This window comes from Peromyscus leucopus, chromosome 4 (assembly GCF_004664715.2).
Source record: "Peromyscus leucopus breed LL Stock chromosome 4, UCI_PerLeu_2.1, whole genome shotgun sequence".
In the NCBI taxonomy this organism is placed as follows: Eukaryota; Metazoa; Chordata; class Mammalia; order Rodentia; family Cricetidae; genus Peromyscus; species Peromyscus leucopus.
Window position 1 is genome coordinate 53,327,775 of NC_051066.1, and position 21,307 is coordinate 53,349,081.

The 21,307-nt window shown below is 41.9% G+C and overlaps 1 protein-coding gene across 6 annotated transcripts; it reads right to left on the reverse strand.

The window, feature by feature from the left end:
• Window positions 1–12,139: 12,139 nt before the first annotated feature.
• On the reverse strand, window positions 12,140–20,798 carry LOC114700813 (cytochrome c, testis-specific). 6 transcript variants are annotated; one of them, XM_028880602.2, is made up of 5 exons: window positions 20,654–20,798; window positions 18,128–18,156; window positions 17,477–17,511; window positions 16,663–16,898; window positions 12,140–12,428 (listed from the first exon to the last, which is right to left on the reverse strand). In XM_028880602.2, exons 4-5 carry the CDS (start codon window positions 16,829–16,831, stop codon window positions 12,280–12,282), a joined length of 318 nt encoding a protein of 105 aa, XP_028736435.1. In that variant the 5' UTR covers window positions 16,832–16,898; window positions 17,477–17,511; window positions 18,128–18,156; window positions 20,654–20,798; the 3' UTR covers window positions 12,140–12,279. The 6 variants fall into 6 exon arrangements, with proteins under 6 accessions (XP_028736435.1, XP_028736434.1, XP_037060789.1 ...); XM_028880601.2 differs by having other exon boundaries at window positions 17,466–17,511; XM_037204894.1 differs by lacking the exon at window positions 18,128–18,156 and having other exon boundaries at window positions 17,466–17,511.
• Between the last annotated feature and the right edge of the window lie 509 nt (window positions 20,799–21,307).

The window sequence follows — 21,307 nt, forward strand, 5'->3', positions numbered from 1 at the left end:
GTCACATTTGTATGATGTCATTTATATCAAAAGTTCAGAACAGGAAATCCATTAAAGACAGAAAATGGACTAATTTCTGAATGGAAAGGAAGAAGAATGCCTAAACTAAGTGTGGGGATTGTTTGTTTGTTTGTAGGAGTGAGGTAATGAGAATGTTCTAACATTGGTTGTGTGTAATTTGTACACTACACCTTACTATTGTTTACTCATTACTACTATTTTGTGATGCTGGGGATTGAACCTAGGACCTAACACACACCAGGTAAGCACTCTACCTCTGAGCTATATCCCTTGCATCTTTTTTTTTTCCTTTTCAGATAGGATCTCACTAATTTGCCCAGGCTGGCCTTGGGCTCACTCTGTATCCCAGGCAAGCCTAAAAATTATAATCCTCCCACTCCAGCCTCCCAAGTATCTGGAATTACAGTCCTGTATCCCCCTCTCTGAGGCTGGGCCATATTACACACTTTAAATGAGTGAATTATACCTCAATAAAATTTTTACATACAAAACCCCGCTTACTGTATACCCCTGGCCATACTACAGTAGTAGTGCTGTGCATGAAGGCACAAAAGGCCCCAAGCATCCTCAGAGAAGGAAGCTGTCTAAGGCAGAAGCTTAATCAATAGCCTCCTTGACAAACTCATTACACACACAGTTTTATCCCTCACCAGTGTCTGTAGAGTCAAAAACTCTGATTTTGTTATATATGTACGTATTTTTCCATTGTGGTAAGACTCATGTGTAATGATCACCTTAACCATTTAAATCCAATTCGGTGACCCTAACTATATTCACAGTATTGTACAGCCACCACTGCCAATCCCAATCACTCTTTTGATCTTGCAAACTGAATCTAAAACCTCTGATTTTGATCTTGGATCTCACATTTTGAAACAAGAGGCAGGTGCTGAGAACACTGATAAGAATAAGAAAAGCAATAGAGGCTATGGGGTGGGGAATTTGGCATTTCTGGTTTGGTTTTGACTTGGCTGTGTCTGTGTTCCCCGCTTGGCACATGAAGTCACGGTAACACTGAAGTGTTAGTTGTTGAGATAGGAAGCTGGAAGGCTTGAGAACACTCTGACAGAAGGCTGCATAATAAGCTGTGTGTTGGTGTGGCTCACGCATCACTCTCCCTTCTTTTCACAAAGTTAGAGTCCCAACAGGAGACAGAACCTACTCAGATCAAAATAACTCTAAGAGACTAAATTAAAAGGCAGATTATAGATACATTCCAAGCACAGTAAAGGAATCTGAGACACAACAATAGACAAGTCATCACCCTGATCACAGGACAGAAAGAAAGGTGACCAGGACTCAGGAGATACACCCCCAAAGTGATCACTACCTTGAAGTGTGCAGCGACAGCTGTCCTAAGACACTGAGAACTCAACCCTACCTCCAAGGAGGAATATCAGGAAAAAATACCTTGAGTTCATTTTCACCCCTCCCTCCTGTCAGTGACCAGACCTAAGCAGAAGTTGGAAGATGTTGGAGCCTGTTGACAGGATCCTAAAGGTCATCTTGCCTAGGCAGAAAGTAGGGGAGACAAAACAGGAGTTGTATCGGGTCTGAAGCAGAGAAAGGAAAATGTTCAACCCTACATGGAACCTCGAAGAACTCCCATTAAGAAATAAAACATAACTGCATTTCCCCTGAGGAAATAACTCAAATAATTTTCTGTGTAATTCTGCCCTCTTCTGATCATCTGCTAATTCCATCAACTCTGTTATAATATACTCTACCACAGCAGCTGCAGGCTACAGAATACCCTCGTGAATATAAGCAGTCAGACCAAAGAGGTACGATACTGTGAAAATAGATATGATGTTCTAAAGACTTTGTGTAGCCAGTAGAATCCCCTAGGGACTATCATACCTGAAAATGTATGCTATTTCAGACATCCCATAATCTGGCACCCATTTCTTGAAACTCAGCAAACTCCTGTCTCCTATGCTTGTCCATAACTGTTTCATCCTCTAATCCAAACATCACTGGCTTTTATTGTGTGACCTCTGGGGTCATGAAACATGGACAGGGGCAGAAGCCTAACAAACCACCTCAGAACTTATTTGGTTAGTGTGATGATTTTTCTACTTCTTACAGATGTGTTGGTTAACCCTTTGTTCTTCTGTTCCTCTTAGCAGTAGTTGGAATCACTCATGTGGCTACATTCAGCTGGGTCTATTTCTATGAAGTGCCCATCCATCAGGTCATCTTTACATGACTTCCCTCTAAGTGGGATAATTTCAATATTGGTACAATATGGCAGCTGTATTCCAAACGGGAGCTATATAACTCAAAGATTATATAGCTCAGACCAGTTAGCTGAGACTGAGGCAATAGTATGTGTACTCACAGGCTCACTTTTCTGGGAACTGCCCATCTAACAGTTGACCACACAAGCTCTCTACTGAATGCCAGACCCCTATTTCCAACTGCTACAAGACATTGGCTCCTAAATGTTATAGATAACTCAATGTATCAAGGTCCCCCTGATGCTACCTTACTCACTTGTTTCTGTACAGTTTAGCTCAGAAATGACTGTAAGAGAAGCCTCCATCACCTGTCCATTCTCTATCAACTGGTATTGTCTTCCACATGATTGAAGTGATCACAGCCTTACTCATAAGTCTTTTATCCTTTGAATTTAGTCTTCACCAAAAGACATATAATGGCCAGGAGGTGGTGACACACGCCTTTAATTCTAGCACTGGGGAGGCAGAGGCAGGCGGATCTCTGTGAGTTCGAGGCCAGTCTGGTCTACAGAGCAAGATCCAGGACAGGCACCAAAGCTAAGAAACCCTGTCTTGGAAAAACAAAACAAAACAAAAACAAAAACAAAACCATATAATGGGGTGATTAACTGGCTCCCTAAAAGATACATGAATGTAGAACCTGTGCATATGAACTGATTTGGAAAAAAAGTCTTAGTGGATGTAATAAAGTTAAGGACCCCAAGACAATTTTCATCCTGGATTGAGAGTAAGACCTCCAAAGATAAGGCTAGAGATTGTAGTCCTGTGTCCACAAGTCCAAGAATGTCAAGTACCTGTGGCAGGCACCTCAAGCTAGCAAAGAATGGGGAAATGGATTTTCTCTCAGAATCTCCAGGTAAAACATCGGCCTTCTTAATATCTTGAAGTTCTGGCCTCCAAAATCACAGGATAAATTTTCCTTTGTGCTGAGTCACCAAGTGTGTGACACGCTGTTACAGCAGCCCTAGGAAACCAGCACCAGACCCCTCCACACTTGCCCTCATTTTGTCTCTCTTCCCATCACCGTCCCCAGTCCAAGCTTCAGCCGTCTTTGTTTCTGTGCATTCTCTTGGTGTCCCCCCATGCCTGCCTGTCAGACTCCTCTTCTCCATTCTGACCTGTTTTGAAACGTCACGATCTCTGTGACTGCCCTTCCCTGTATCTGTCCATCCCTATGTTGAGCCAAGGCTTCATCAAATCTCCTTCAAGGATATTTGACATTGGCCTTGGTGAGAGCTTCAGGCATGTGTTTGTGCTAGTCACTTCATTAAACTACTCCACACACACTTTGGTCACAAGACACGTAGAAATCAAGTTACTGGCTAGGAAGCTTCTTCCCAGTTGGACAGCGTTCACCGTACCAGAAGATGCTCTGTAGATGTGTGTGTGTGTGTGTGTGTGTGTGTGTGTGTGTGTGTGTGTGTGTGTGTGTGATCAACAGTGTTACCCAGCTGTGAACCTTGTGAGCTGTTATAAAATTCAAGATCCCTGGGAAAAGACAATAGACTCAATCCAGACTATAATTAGTTAAATCTATTAAAGCTGCTAGCAAGACAGCAATCTCTTAGCCAATTAGAGACTGTTCCTCTAAGTGGAGTGTGGGGAAGGAATTTGAAAGGTAAAAGCCACAGGAAGACCTTGAGTATCTGCACAGGCAAGCCAAGAGCTGTTCTGCTCTACCAAGATGAGGTAGTGAAGGCAACCTCAAACTAGTCCTTGAATGTCTGCATATGCAGGTTACAGATGCCAAAACAGCAGCTGGTCATAATCACAACAAAGCAGATGGTCATGGCTGTACATTTCTGCGCTACTCTACCACTGAATCAGGGTGACTAGGAACTTATCTTCCAGGGACTAGAGTCAGAGACAAACAATTAGTGGGTACCAAGATGAATGCCTAGCATAAACTGAAGTTTCTTTAGCCATCACAGAGCAATAATAACAACCAGCATGTCAAGACAGGCCCAAGGTACAAAAGTGGCATGAAGGTGATGGGGTAGCCAAGCACTTTCTGGTGTGATGTAAGGTCCACTCCACAGCAGGAAACACATGCCTGGTACTGGAAATTGGGCAAAGAATCTATGGCTGATATGTTCATAGACCCAGGGATGAATCTATTGCTATTATTTTGCTTCATGGGCTTAGTAACAAAGTGCCCTCTAAATTATTATCTCTCTATCCATAGATTAATGCAGCTTTCAGACCACATCAGTGCAGTAGATGGTTGTTAATACAGAAACTCACAGTTGGTCAACATGCAGAACATGTCTCTGAAGTGCTTAGCCACAGATGGGACCCCACCCCACCCCACTCCCCCACCCCCCCACCCCCCACCCCCGCACTCTTTACCCATACACATGCGAGTGCACACAGGGACATCTCAGAAGACTGTTAGATCTAGAAGCTCAGGAGAATTGGTGTGAAGTAGAGTCTTCTGGACAGCACAGACAGTTGCCCTCATGAACTCGCAGCAGCTGTAGTTACCCACATATGACCTGCACATGGTCAAGCCAGTCAACATCCCAGCATGGAGGGGGAGGTGACTCTGTGCCCCCATCCTTAGCCAGGAGCTATGGACAGTTGATGGCTTCTGTTGGAACAGGAGTCCATTTTCTTTGAGGGTGTGGCCACTGGTAGGTGACCATATTCCAGTGGGTGGCTCTGTACTCATGAGCACTTAGTAATCTTTTTAAATTTAAGTAGGTGTGACATTTTTACCAAGCTTTCAAATGCAAACTCATTTGAACTGAGGAAGAAAAATTCCAAGAAGCGAGGTTATTTGAAATGCAGATCATGCTAGCTTTGGGGGCCATTCCAGCCCAGCCTAAGAATTCGTTTTCTCTTTAAGTGTGAGTCTTGCCTTTTATTCCCAGTAGTTTTCATAAACTGTCTAGTTCACTTCTGTTCCTTGAAGCCATATCTCCCTATTTGTTGTTGTCAATGCTTTTGAATTCTGGCAACAGATTAGTATTTCCTGGAGCCCCAGAGCCCTTTACAACAGAGATCTATCACTAAAAATAATAATAATAATAATAATAATAATAACAAAAATAAACAAGGAATTTTTTTTCAAAAAAAAAAAGAAGACATTATTTATTCAGTTAAGATAGCCTTTCTTTTAAATCTGAATTTTAGCTCTTTTGGCAATTATCTTCACCGAGGTTCTCAGATAAAACAACAGATCAGAATCTTCTAGTCCTAGCTTCAAAGAATCTGTCCCTGAATTATTTCATGCTGCAAGTAAAATGACACAGCAATTTCGCCATGAGCTTAAAATCCAAGCCATTGGACTTGACAGTGGCTTGATTGTTCCTTGCATGTATCAGACTTAGAGAAGTCACAGAACAGACATGGTGACGGTGACGACAGTGCTGGCAGCGTCACAAGCCAGGACACAAGCGAGCCTGATGCACAGCGGGCAGGCGACAAGCAAGTTAAGTACAGAAAGCAGAAATGAGAACGCAGCAGAGCACACCTAGAACGTGGTCCATCGGAGGAGCTGCAACATCAAAAAGCAACAGGACTGGGCTGGTCAGAGGGGAGGTCAGAAATGAAGTCACGAGAAAAGGAAAGATATATGTACTTCATGGTATTTGTCATTGTGCTTGCAAATTATTCAGTACCTTCTTCCTTCCCACGCAATGACACACAGCTGCCATGCACTTCTCATCTTTCCTGGGGGCGGGGGGGGGGGGGGAGTACCCCTGCCCTACCTTGGCTCTTGCATTCGGCACTCTATTTAACAAGTAAGTCTTCATCAGCAGAGTGTGAGCACAAATAATGAGGATAATGTGTGTGTCCTCTTCCCTGGTTCTTGATCTTCCCCTCTGACACAAGAATAAGAATGTCTGATGCTGGTACTATCCCTTTAATCAGGTTCCAGGATAGGAAGACATCTAAACAGAACCACAGCTGACCACAGCCTACATGCCATGGGAATGGGAAGATTATCATTGTTGTTCCAAGTCCTTGAAATACTGCAAGTAGAGCAAAACCGAGTTCACAAAGTGGCTATCTACACACAGCATGTAGCTGCAACTAAAACATGTGACCTAATCTTCAGCACTAGAGGATAGCAGGGAAAGTGATACCAAGAGTTAGAAAGTCTGCAACTCATACAGGGATAACATATTTGGGGAAACTGATCCTTACAGTATCTTCATTTTGAGGGACTAAATCTAATGAACTTAGAACTTTCAGGCATGAATACCTAGAAACAGTGTTTATTGGAGGCATCTTTTGGGGACCAAATACCACAATGTATAACAAATACTTACTGAGTAAACTAGTTAATGAATGCTTTCCATTGTAGCAGACCACATTCTTACCTGTGGCAGACATGACACACTTTTTTTTTCCACCATCATTTTAATTATCAAACTGCATTGATATAGTCAGCATTATCATGCCAAATATCTTACAAAAAAAGATAATTAACTGAAACTAAGGCTCTTAGCGGGATGAATACAATAAAAATTTGATTCCATGAGATTGCTTTAGATTTTGATAGGACAGACATTATATATGGGTGATGGTAATTTAAGTATATGGATCTCAGGCTTAAAATACTTGAATATATCCAACCTAAAGGTAAAAGTCAGATACTGGAGGACAAAAACCCAGGATCTAATCCCACATTTAAGGATTAGCACCAACCAGGTATTTGATTATGAAAGGGTCTCAGGACCTTCCTTTTCTTAATTTCTCAGTGTTTTCTGGTCTGTTTCTGTGCCCTTGCATTTTGTAGGGTTTTGAGGAGGGAGATTTAGAGGTTTTTTTCATATCCCTTCTTTTCCTTTTTTCTTTCATTTTCTGTTTTCATCCTTCCTTTCTCCTGTCTTTATCTTTTGTTTTGTGGTTTGTTGTTGTTTGTCAGTTAGTTCTTAGTTTCCTGAAACAACCTCTGACTGTGTAGCCCAGGCTGGCCCGGAAATCCATATCCCCTTGCCTCAGCCTATCAGGTGTTAGGATTGCAGGCATGTACCACCACACCCAGAAATTTCATCTTTTAGAGGTAGAGAGGAAAGATGTGGGGTGGTAGGGAGGATGTCCAACATATGCATTCTTAATCAGAATGGTTTTGTTTTCAAACTGAATTTTCTTAATGGAGAACTGAACTTAAATGATTCTGGAAATAAAATGTATCAGAAAATGAGAGATCTGTCCCACTTGTTTTACACGTGAGAAAATACTGCTTCTCTACCTTCTGTGTGACTCTCACACAGGCTCCCACCTCCACAGTAGCACCCCGATCCCTCCTGCACCACTCCACTTACTTTCTGTGCTTGAGAGAGGTCTCACAGAGTAAGGAATTCAAGCCGAGGAACTGTGTGACACTGTGGTTTCAAATTCACATGTGGACAGAAAGGATCACCAAGTGAGAAGTCCAGAGAATCCTTACCTGTCTATTTTAGAAGGCGATGAAGAGGGAGAATTAAGCAAAAATGCAAACTTTCCAAAGGATGTTTACTGTGGGATGTCTTTCTGTATGCTGAGAATATGCATTGCTCTGATTGGTTGATAAATTAAGCTGTTTGGCCAATGGTGAGGCAGAATAAGGTTAGGCAGTACATTACAACTGGAGAGAGAGGAAGAGGAGAGAAGAGGAGAGAAGAGGCGGAAGAAATTCTGTGAGCCACTGCCAGGAGAAGCAAGATGTGAAAGTACTGGTAAACCACAAAGCCACGTGGCAATTTATAGATGAATAGAAATGGGTTAAGTTATAAGAGCTAGTTAGCGAGAAGCTTGAGCCATAGGCCATCCAGTTTGTAAGTAACATAAGCCTCTGTGTGTTTACTTGGGTCCGAGTGGCTGTGGGATACAGGAAAACTTCTGATTACAGATGTTGTAGCATATACAATGTATGTGCTGTATGATGTACAGTGATCTTGAAGTACACAGAGTTCAATTAAACAATTAGTCTTCTTGAAAAACAAATCTTGCTTCCCACATGAACGCAAGCCTCATGTCTAGGAAGTACTCGACCCAGTGTAATAAATCTGAGGAATGTAAGATCTAACAATGCCTCACTATCTCCTAAGAGTTCTTCTCCTAAGAGTTCAGCTCCTTCTCTGACACACATAACTGTCAAGTGAAAAGTTTCCACAGTCTGACTTTATGTAAACGGGTACATTATTCTTTTAGAGCTCCATTAGTGACAGGAACGATAAGCCTAAGCGACCCTTGACACACATGCTGCCATATTTGGGTTTCTCTCCTCTTTTCTTAGATCTAGGACTTGCTTAAGTCTCCACAGCACCAGAACCTCTTCTCACAGATACCAGAATCTCTTCTCACCGATATCAGAACCTCTTCTCAGAAATCAGGTGAATGAGCTGCAGTTAGGCAATTAGGCAGTTAGACAAGAGTAGATAGGTAACCTTCAGAGCAACATTCCCTGCTGGCCGAACAGCCCATAATTAAGTCCCTTCCTGCTTGCAACCCCCATTACTAAGTCCCTTCCTGCTTGCAACCCCCATAATTAAGTCCCTTCCTGCTCTCAACCCCCTTTGCCTACCTATATATGCCTTGAGAGAAAAATAAAATTTTGGAGCTTGATCAGACGTCCTGTCTTGCTCTCATTCTTTGTGTCTCTTGTCCCTCTCATTTGCCGGCCCTCCCTTTAGGTCCCCGTTGAGGACCCCGCTGGCCAGGGCACATTAGGATTGGATATTAAAATAGATGGTACTAAAGGTAATAGTTTTTATCCAATCATCTGACTTCTCAGTTCTTCTAAATGTTTCTGTTGATACAACATCAACAGAACTTTTCCTGATCACCAGTCTCCTGTTCTTGGAAATGGTGCTCCAAAACCAGAGGACTTATTTTTTCAAATTTCATCATCATAAAATGTTTCTAGTCACCATAAGTGTCCTTCCCTCGAATATCTAACTTAAGTTTAGGAGACAATCACATAACTTGACAATTTTAGATACTAGTAAATTCATTTTCTCTTCTTGTACTGTCCAGACACACTTAATTCAGGTTGAAGGACATCCATGTATAATCCCAAGGTTCCTGTTGCTCACAAATTGTGTTGTACAGCTATGGTGCCTGTATCCATGGTGTCTTTGCCTAGGGAGTAAAATCACATGAGTGCTGTGAACAAGAGATTCATTAGAGATGAAACCACACAAAATGTAGGTCAAAGCTGGGGAGGAACAGGTCTAAGTGTGGATGCTTATACAGTCACCACGAAGTCACTGGGGCTACAAAGGGGAGTTTGGGGAGACTAAAGAAGGCTGTTGATATCAGGGAAAAAAGGTTTTCTGACACTGTTAAAAACAGTGAAAATAAAGAAAATGATGCTGATTTGAGGGACGACTACAACAGGATGTTTTCATGCTGGAGAAAAATTCAGCCCAACAATGAATACCAAAGAACAATTGGGGACTTACAGCCCAGGAGCAGGGTGAGAGTTCAGTGAGCGGAAGAGCAGTGAGGGGAAAGAAATGTCAGAGGTAAAGGGAATTCTGGGTGAATAAACTTGACAGGATTCTAGCTGAAGGAGATTGGGGTGATCAGGGACCAAGGATGTGAATCTGCTAAACTAATTAAGTAGGATTCATGCTAAAAACATGTTTAAATTGCTAAGGAGAGAGGCCAAGACCAAGGGCCTAGTCAAGAAGGGGACTTAGAGCAGCCTGGCTGGAGTTCAGTCAGGTTAGAGTATTTGTTACTGGCTGTACATCTAGAGATGACTTAAAGTCATCGGGGTCAGTCCTCAGTCCAGAGAGTTAGGAAGAAATCGGTACTCTGCTGTCAAGTCACGCATCCACCTCTGATGTGGGTGACCTAGCTAAGCCAGGCCCTCCATCAACTCTGACACACACCTACTCTGGAACTCACAGGAGGCGGAAGAGAGGGGCCAGCAGGAGTTGGAGGGATTGCTGCCCACCAACCATGAGAGCCAAGGATGTGTGACAAGTGTAGGCTGTATCCAGGGTTGTGAGCTGACCCTTTAACTTATAAAGCCTTCTGTCTAGCCCCACTTCCTCCCAGTCTGAAGCAAACAGCTCTTGTCATCAGCCTGACTGGGAACCATGCAAAGAATTCTGAGAGACTCCGTTGTAGCTTCACTAAACTGGTACCGAAGGAAAGCCGTCAGCATGGCCAGAAGCGATTTCACAGAGAGCCATCCGAAAATAAATGTCAGCTCCTCAAAGACAATTTTAAAATAAAGTCTACCACAATGCACAACTTTAATTGCCATGCTCATTTGTAACATTTCCTCCAACTTTTCTAATGAATAAAACATTGCCACTAGCAAAAAAAAAAAAAAAAAAAAAAAAAAAAAAAAAAAAAAAAGAGGATGGGGAGATTTGTGACTTGTTTTACTCTTACTAAGGCTAAAGTTTAATGTAATACTCAATGTGTTACTATCCCAACAATTTTTTAAGCAGAAACCTACCTGAATAGTAACTATTCTTCATTTCTACCCAAATGTCTTTTATCATCTCTGTCCCAGAACAGCTGCTTCCACTCCTCCTAAGGCAAAGTATTTAAACTCGCAGCCTGAAGCCTTCTTCCTCCCCGTGCAGTGTGGGCTTGTAGCAATGCCAGCAAATCCTTCCGGCAGGGCTCCGTCAGTCGGGACTGAGTTCTGAATGAGAATTGAGTTCAAGTTCTGTCTCACAAAGCTGATGGACCTCATGCAAACTCGGATGGGATGTGTTGTCGAATTTGACCTACAGCTTTGCAAACCCAGCTCTGCTCTGAGCACACTCTCAGAGACCCTGTAACCTCTCTTCCCTCACAGAAAATTCCCTTAGGGAGAGAGTAACAAGCTTAGCCTTACCTGAAGCCACTTTTGATTCCCAGAGATGCATTTCCACACGATACTGACACTGGCATCCCAGAGAAGTACATTCTCTCCAACGTGTCAGGAATCCCAAGAGTAAACTTGAGCACTTAGCCAATTTAATGGAACTGTCTAGAATATGCTGCTTTTCAACTGTGTTCATTACACACTATAAGTCAGCCGATGATAAAGGCGAAAGTTATCAGTAGAAGGTTAACGTTTGCTCCTGGACTGAACTAAACTCTAGGTACCTCTATAGAAGATAAAGTTCACCCCCAAGGTCCTGGGGGGGGGGCGATATGAAGTGTAAATGAAGTGACAGGCATTTCATGCTTCCCCATAATGACCCCTAACTAGTCTTCTGTCCACCTCTTCAGTGTGGAAGCTGTTCCCTCCTCCCTGGGACCCCATCATTGGGACGACAGTCCTGCACACTGCGGAGAAGCTTCACTGCAGAGCACTGTGCCCTCCACGGCTTACGTGGGCCCGCCCCATGACGCCACACTCTTACTATTCTGAGATGGGGCTCTTTCCACCCTCCTGCTGGTTGTTTGGGGCCTTTTCCCTCAAAAGAGCCTGAGTCCAGCTTTGTATTGCTAAGGATGAGGAGGAAATCTTAAAGACACAAATGCAAAAATACTTATAAGCTTCAAGATGTGCTTATGAAAGTAGGCTGTGATTTTATCCTTCTATCTCAATATTGCTTTCTATCTCAATATCTCTCTCTCTCTCCTCTCTCTCTCTCTCCTCTCCTCTCTCTCTCTCTCTCCAAAAGCATTCCCAAGGTTTGACTAGATTTTTCCTACTTTCCCCCCTTAAAGTTACTTTAAGTAAAAGGCAAACAGCTTAATGAACATTAAAGCTGATGTCTGCTACATCTACATTTATACTTCAGAGAACCACTGGGATACTATCTCCATCCTCAATGGCAGTGTCCAGGCTCATAAAACTGTTTTGTGCATGCACAGACTAGTAAAGGAAAGATCTGTTTGCTTCCTTCTCTTCCTCCATTCTGACTAACACCGTCTTAGTGCCCAGATCAAAGCAAGTTCAGAGTCGTACAGGTATCTCATGAGAGGACTTTACCTGATCAAAAATATCAACCTTTATTTTAACGTGTTAAAATTACTACAGGCTGATCAAAAAAGAGCAGAAATTGTTTCTTACTAAACACAATATTTGAAATTGAGAACTAATATTTTGAAGATGCATACTATCTCATGAGGATGTGGCCCGTTTCAAATACTGAATAAGGTCTTCTCTCTCGCTCTTCTTTTTTATGCCAGCAAAGATCATCTTAGTACCAGGGATGAATTTCTTTGGGTTCTCCAAATATTCCATCAAACTTGCTTCTGTCCAGATAATACCTATAAAGTTGAAAATTAGTATTAAGTCTTTGTAGTCATTTTTTAGGGCTTACTGTCTGATAGGATCCACATATGTGAACAATGTTACCTCTTCACTCAATGGGAAGACTATTTAGTTTATAATGTAAAGCCTGAACTATAAGAAAATTGCAGAAGTACAGTCTATTTCTGTTTCTCTATAGAAATCCAAAAGTCACATGCTGTTTGGGACCACCAAAGATATGTCAATGAACAACTATCCCAGACATGTTGTGCCTACAGTGCTCCTGAATTCACAGTGTCTCTTCCAGATTAAATCTCAGATATCATGTAATCTAACCTAATCTTCCATTTTGAAAATGGGCAAAATGCTGCCCCAAAGAAGAAAGTAACTTTCCCTGACATGACAAAGCCACCTGAAATCAAGAATTTTTGACTACTGAGCACACAGATGGGTCATTGGTGAAAGCACCATGAAGGCCTGACAACCTGAGCCCATAGTACAAGGAGAAAACCAATTCCTCAAAGTTGTCCTCTGATCTCCACATGTAAAGTGTAGCATGTATGTGCCTGCACACACACACACACACACACACACACACACACACACACACACCTATCTGTCATGGAAAGCTGTGACTTCGGTAATCCAATTTTAAGATGACAGAAAAAGTTGTCCTCTTCCCCTTCGTAAAACCAGCCAAAAGGACAGAAGCAACCCAACTTCTGGTTGAGGGTGTGCCCACAAGTGTGACCAGCATCTCATACCCACCTGTGATGTACTGCTCACTGACTGGACCAAATCTGCAACTTCATCTCCCAAAGGAAGGCCCTAAGCTAGGACAGGGCTGCCCAGGGACATGGGTACAGCCAAGACTGACACCAGAGGCCAACAGGCAGCCAGCATTGTGTTCCTGCTCTGTGCTCCACGCATCCCTCTTTTATTTACTAACTACTGTCGACCCAGCAGACCAACTCTCTCCCATGCTTTGCTCATGTCCCGTATTCTTCGAGTCTTCCCATAGTGTTTCCTTTTTCATTTTCTTTTCTCAAACAACACAGGCAGGCCGTGTCTGCCCACTCTTGGCCGACATCATCTGATTTCCTTGCCTTGCGGTCAACTGAGCCGTAACTGCTTCCTCCTCCGCTTCCTTTGCTCCTAATGGTCCTTCATCAACACAGGCTTCCCACCTCCACTTTTTATCTAACAACCCAGTACTAATTACCCTGAGTTGGTTAATCTGTTTGTTTTTTTTTTCCCCTTTACCAGAAGTGTCTAATATATCAATGCACACAGTACAACCAGTGGCTTTTTACTTCCCCAAATCACTGATGCTTAAGAGGTAGTATTTTAGTTATTACCATACTTTCATCGCAGGTAGACCTTTCGATAGAGATGTTTTTGCAGACATTCTAAATAGGTCTCCAGTTACTTAAGAAATAAAGCCCACAACTGACAAGCAGGATGGGACCTCGTGAACTGATAAGGCTTTTTTATGTACAGGAAAGGAGACGGCTGATTGAAGGGGCAGTGCACAGCTCTGTAATAATTTTAATTTCATTTCAAGTGTGATTTATGACTAGAATGAAAATGAGGACTTTCCAACTTTACTGTCAAAGCAATAATAATAAAAGGACACAAGATGGAAACATTGCTTTAAAAAATTGTCAAGATTGCCGGGCAGTGGTGTCACACAATTTTAATCCCAGCACTGGGGAGGCAGAGGCAGGCGGATCTCTGTGAGTTCGAGGCCAGCCTGGGCTACAGAGCTAGTTCCAGGAAAGGTGCCAAAGCTACATAGAGAAACCCTGTCTCAAAAAAACAAAAACAAAACAAAAAAATTTTGTCAAAATGAGTACACAGCTCAGTGGTAGAGTATATTTCAAGCATGTTTGAAGCCCTGGGTTCGATTCCCAAGTACCACTCAAAGAAACTTCATTCCCCAGAATTGAAGAAACATAAATGTAAGCAGCAAATTTGACTTAAAAATTGATTTCCTCAGTAACCTAACAACTAAAATCTAATTGCACTAACCATAATGCAGTTCTAACACTAATTGTCCACAGTCAGCACACATTCCACAGTCCTCTGTAAGAAGGCCTTTATTTAAAAAATTACAAGGGGTTTTGGTGGGGGGGGGGGCTGGCCACCCAAACTTCTGAAATTCCCACAACTTTCTGATGTCCAGTGATTCATTAGAACAGTTCACAGGACTCAGGAAAGCAGTACACTAACACATATTATAAAGGCCATGTGTCAGGGGCGGGGCCTAAGAGACCCACAAGGCAAGGACTGGAGGGTCCCAACTGCACAGCTTCACGGTGTTTCTGAAGAATCAGGACCTCCTCACTCTGCCAGAACTTTGATGTCTAAGGAGCTTCCCATGGGGGTTTCAGTACAAAAGCATGATTGACAGACTCACCATGTCCTGACAGAACTCAGTTCCAGAATCTCAATCCCCATTCTGTCCCTAGAAGTCTACCTGATATCCCTGAGCATGTGGTACAATTATCTAATCACATCACTGGTCCTCCCAGCATGGTCGGCCCCTATCCAGAGATGATCTAGGAGCTCATCCATCATCTACAAGTGGAGTCATCTCATCAGCAAGAGTCAGGCCCTGGTCCAGCGACTAACCATGATAAAGATACTCTTTTCACTTAGGAAACCCCAAGCTTTTACAGATTCCATTACAAAAACCCAAGAGAAAGACAAAATCTTTTACTATACAATACCTGCTCGCCAGCATTTTTGTACATCCTGAATACAGTAATAGTACAGGCCTGACTCAAAGTCCCTAGTTTCATCCTCAAGACTTACGGAGTGGAAGGAGAGAACCTATTCCTGCAAGCTGTCTGTGATCTCCACGTGTGCACTGGGCACACATGTAATCACATCACACACACACACACAAATGACAAAGTGGAGATTGGAACCATGTAGCTGGAGTCACAATCATAATTTTAGTGAAGTACTGTACTTGCTACAATTTTGATGGGCCCTGGGCCTTGAGAGCATTTTGCTAGGTGAAGGAAGATAGACACAAATAGTACCATGTTACATGATTCCTTATACATCAACAGTCAACATGCAAATCCAGAGAGACATAGAGCTGTTTAGCAGTCATTGAGGAACAGGGTGAGGAGGGGTGAGGGGTAAGGGGTGAGAATTGGCTACATAATAGATGAAGGTGCTTTGGGGTGCTTCGTTTTTAAAAGTTCTGTAGGCCAGGCATAGTGGTGCATGCCTGTATCCTAGCACTCAGTACTAGCAGAAGCAAGTGGATCTCTGTAAGTTCAAAGCCAGCCTGGTCTACATAGTGAGCTCCAGGTCAGCCACAGCCATGTAGAGAGACCCTGTCTCAAAAGAAAAAAATGAATAAATAAACCAAAAAATTTAAAAAAATGTTTTGAAACCAGTGAGAAGTAATTATAGTACAGTATCATAAATGCTAAATGTTAAATAAATTACATACTCTAAAATAACTAAATGTTATATGAATTTCACTCCAATTTAAAAAAAAGAAATTTAAAATAGCTGGGCATGTGGTATGTACCTATGTACCTATAATCCTAGCACTTGCAAGAGGATCATAGTGAATATAAGGCCAATATGGGCTACAAAGTGTTCAAGGTCAATCTGGACTATATACACTGAGACCCTTGTCAAATAAAACTGTTTTCAAATACTTGTGCTCTAAGAATATTTGATGTGCTAATCTAAGTATATTTATATATGTTCGTGCAGTACACATGCACAAAACAAATTGCTTTGCAAAGATACTATAGTCTTTTCTAGCTGTTTTAAATCTCAATTCTAAAAAGCTTTCTCACTTTACTGTCTAACTCCCTTCTACCAACAAATAACAGATAAATTGTTAAATATATTTAGATTCCCAACCCTGCTAAGAATCACTGTTACAGATACAATCACTCCTGCTATCATGCCATTAAAATATTTTCTTTTTAGACTTAACCCATACTTTCTCAAGATAATCTTAACACATAAAACTAACATATAAAACAGTCTGCCTGAGCAAAAATCTATGCCATGAAAGATTGCTGATTCTTCTGAAAGGATAACAAGTTATCTAAATCCAGATCTTATGGCAAAAACCAGCATTTCAACACACAGAAACACAGTCATCTCCAGCCAATGAAATAAGTGAGGCACACACTCCAACACCAAATCACACACAGTCTATCTGCAGCAAACTCTCCGAGCGCCTCCCCTCCCACAGTTTCTGGCCGTTACCTTTGTTCTTGTTGGCGTCAGTGTAGGAAAATCCTGGGGCTTGGCCTGTCTTTCGGCCAAAAAGGCCCCAGAGATTGGGACCTGTCTTGTGTTTTCCTCCTTTTTCCACTGTGTGGCACTGAGCACATTTCTGAACGAAGATCTTCTTGCCTGCTTCAGCATCTCCCATTTTGTTCCACAATGAGAACTTAGACCACAGACCAAAGAAAACACCAGATTCGCGAACCTGGAAAATACTGGGAGGGGAAGGATCCCATTACTTTGATTGCAGTGAATGTTAATAATATTAAGCAAAAATGCAACGTTTAACGTACATGTGCTTTACTGTCTGAGTGCTCAAAAAGACAGATGTAATCACAGCATCCAGTTTTATAGACACTTAATTATCTCATTCATCAGACTTTTGTTGTTGTTTTGGCCACACTATGTAGCCCTGGCTGTCCTAGAACTCTCTATGTAGACCAGGCTGGCTCAAACTCACAGTGATCCACCTGCATCAGTTTCCTGGATTAAAGGTGTGTGTCATCACACCCACCTAATCAGACTTACTTTAAATTTTCAGTCATAGCTTCTTCATAAACTCCTACTATTATAATTATATATATAGTCATAATAATTTAAATACATATGCAAAAATGCTGTGAAACATGGACGTCCCTTTACTTAAAAGAATAGAACAAACATGACAGGCAAACATCATGTTGCTTGCACACTCATCATAACAGACATGCATAGGAAATTAAAATCACACAGAAAAAAGTGAGGCCCCTATAAGACACATGTAAAATGATTTTTGTACTTACTTTACACTTACTTGTAAATAGTCCACCAAATTAGACCAAATGTTACCTGAAAGTAATAAAAAATAACATTACTGAGCTCAGGCCTCACTGGAACATAATTAATAATAATGTAGCATAAAATATATGGTGTTAAGTGGAGAAGCGCCTGTTGTGTAGTGAGATACAAACAAGATTCTGAACAAAGGTGCTTCAGTGACTGCCACAAATTTAGTTGGAAAACTAAATAAGTACTTCCTGAATCCCAAAATGACATGTAAAGCAAAATAATTAAAACGGCATAAATTGAACTTTAAAGTCTGGGGATGGCTCAGAGGGTAAAGTGAGCTGAGTCCCTCACAGCAGTACCCAGAGCATGCCTTTCATCCTGCTGCTGTGAAGATGGAGACAGGCACATCTGGAGAGCTTTGGCAAGCCAGCCTGGCAAGCAGGGTTCTGGGCTTCCGTGAGAGATCCTGCCTCTCAGGGTAAGATGGAGAAATGATGGAGGAAGACATCCCAACATCACCCTCTAGCCTCCATATACGCCTGCACATACAAGCTCAACCACATATATGCATACAACACACATACACACGCACATGCACACACACACACACACACACACACACACACACACACACACACACACACAGAGCACACTGACATGATAATGGTTGGCCTACCTGGGCTGTGTTTCCCTACCCTTTGTGTTCTGTGAAGAAAGAGAACAGAAAAATTCATGATTAAGATGGATTTAAACCTAACAAATTATTATTACTAAAATCATGAAAGTCTTTGACAGTACAGTCCCAAGAATATAGTAATTTACATACTCCTACTAAAAAAACAAAGTATTTGCATCTATTAATCTGACAAACTTGAAAAATACAGTATTGAATAATGGAAGTCATTACATAAAGGTGAAACCAGCATTCTCTTCATTTTTAAAATCTGATCAGGAGCCAATAACTATTATTAATCCACATCAAAATAGAAGGCGATTTAGTGAGCAGCATTCAAAAACAAATAATTCGGTACTCAGTCATTAGGTCTGAGAGAAATAAGGATAAGAAAACTTACTTTATGGAAACAATATTCAAAACACTGCAAATATTTTCAAAACGCAGTGAGTCTTTGATTAAAGCCATAAAAGAGATAAATTCCTCCACAAAAGAAAGTTTGTGACAATTTGTAAAACACATACATTGTAATTATAAAGTCTGTATTGTGAAGAACAGAATACCATTGAAGTACTAACCAGAGTCTATTCCTGACCTTCTATACAAGGCAGATTGATTTGTGCCAATCAATCTAGTAATTTAGGAAACTTTAGCTATAGATTTCTCATCAGAGTCATTTGTCAAAAATACCTCTGTTCAGTGTTCAAACCACCAGTTAGCCACAGCACAACTTTTCTGTCAGTGTCTTTAATCATAGAAGATTATTATTGCAGCAGACACTGAGCCCTGTTTCAGGCTAAATAAAGTCAATAGATTCAGCAATACAGGGAGGAAATTGATTTGTCATGAAACTATTTGATACTCTATATTTACTTATTTATTGCTGTCTTTTGTTTGTTCGAGACAGTCTTTTTATGTAGTCCTTTTTATGTGGCCTTAGCGTCACTGTGTAGCTTGAGCCGGCTGGCTTCGAACTCAGTCCTCCTGTCTCAGCCACCCGAGTGCGGAGGTTACAGGCCCACAAAACCACAATTAGTTTTTACCCGTACTTTGTATGTAAAAAGAAATAGGCCAAGGTGTGATGTGTACTATGAGAATGACTATTCATCAGAGTCTGCAATAATCTCAATACTAATAAACACCAAGGGTAAAAAACATTTGTATGCCCCGAATTCTAAGCCATTTGTGTGCCAATAACTTACTGGATCTTCACAACAGTTACTACTCATGTTTTCCTACATGCGAACAAAACAAGGCACATGGAAATTACCTGTTTCAGGTCACAAGTGATGAGCAGTGGAGAGAAATAAAGGGATGGAGCAGCATTAAATCTCTAATCCTACAAGTTTGACTCCCTCTGAGTACTTTGTTGAATACAGTAACTAAAACACTATATATGCTTATTCCCGCCCCCCAAATGTGTACTTAAAGACTGGGTGGTATCAACCACTCCAGGGCAAGGCTCATGTCCAGCAGTTGACCAACATACATTGGACTCCAGTTTTTTTTGTGTGTGCTTTTATTTGGTTACAGTTTAGTGTGGGTTTTTGTTTTTGTTATTGTTTGTTTTGTTTTTCTTTTGGGGTGGTGTTTTATTTTCTTGTTTCAGGGGTTGTTATATTGGGTTTTTGTTTTTTGAGAAAGAATAAAGTTGGATGAGTAGGGAGGGGGAGAGGATCTGGAAGGACTTGGGGAAGGGAAAGAATATGATCAAAATATATTTAAATTTTATTTTATTTGGTTTTCAAAGACAAGATTTCTCTGTGTAGCTCTGGCTGTCCTGGAACTCACTCTGTAGACCAGGCTGGCCTTGAATTCAGAGATCTGCCTGACTCTGTCTCCCAAGTGCTGAGATCAAAGACATTTACCACCACCACCTGGCTAAAATTGTTTTAAATAATAAAAAATAAAATAAAAAGGAAGATTGGATGAAATAGCATTTTGCTGTTGTTTATTTGGGTTTTGTTGTTTGTTTTCTTTTTGTTTTGTATTTTCGTGGTTCTAGGGATCAAACCTAGGGCCTCACACACATTAGCTAAGCCCTCTGTCACTTTTCAGCCCCGAAATAATTTTTAATACTGCTCTGTATCATGGACCGTGCCTAACTTGTCATGAACAGCAGGGCAGATGCGGTTGTATAAGGTGGGGCGAGGTAAGGTGACTGAGGACATCTCGTCCCTCTGTCAGGACTTCACGGGTATCTGCAGTCCTTCTCCCTTGACAGTGGCTATGACACCATGAATCCAGCTTCCTAAATGCCCAGCCCTCCACATCAAAGCCGGCCTCTGGCAAACAGCAGTGGAAAGCTTTGCCGAGCCATCCTTACCACCTGGATATCAGAGGCACTAAAGACAGAAGGGCAGCCGGTCCTATCAACAATACACTGCACTGGCCTCGCCGGGCTGGGGGGCTGGGGACCGTTGAACGCTCCTCTCTGGGTTCATCTAGGCCCTCGTTGCAGCCGCCCACTGTCAGAGCTCACAAGGCAAACCTGCGCAGCCCACTCTCTTCCAACGGGCCAGCACCTACCACAATCACAGCAGCAGTGCCCTGGGCCACCCTTGGTCCCCTGATGCTGAGAGGCCAAGATCTAAGGTGCCACCGCTGTGCCTGAGGACTCCTCCTACAGGCCGGATCCAGCACCAGCTGATGGCCGGCCCCATCCTCGATCCTGATTGGCTATACGATCCCGCGGGACTCCCAACTCTCGCAGAGGATGGATGTCCTTCAGATGTGACTGTCCATGACCTGATTTTGTTTGTTCAGCTTTTACCTACAAAAACCTAAACTGTCTTTGTATACTTAGAGCGTGTACAAACGTGGAGCAGAAGCTCTGTTTTATGAATGGTCCAAGAACATTTGGTGGTTACATTAATGTGAGTTTAGGTTAATGAAATGCTTGCTCTAAGCAAAATAGTGTGTCAACTAAAAGTGCAAATATTGAACCTTGCATTCCCAACTGTTCATGAATTATAATCTGGCTGTGGCAAGAGGTTAAAAATACAACAAACTTGAATTATTGCACTATAAATCCAAGGTGGTGACACAATCCTGTACACTGACCCTCAGAAGACTGAGGCAGGAGGATCACCATGAGTTCTAGGTCAGCTTGTACTATAAAGTGAGACCTTGTCTTAAAAAGCATTAAGAAAAGCATGGTCAATAAATGAAAATTCAATAGTA

Coding starts and splice junctions, on each gene's coding strand:
- LOC114700813 (XM_037204894.1), bottom strand. CDS start 16,831: ATGGGAGATGCTGAAGCAGGCAAGAAGATCTTCGTTCAGAAATGTGCT. Junction 12,429..16,662: donor TGACGCCAACAAGAACAAAG/GTAACGGCCAGA, acceptor TCAACTTTATAG/GTATTATCTGGACAGAAGCA.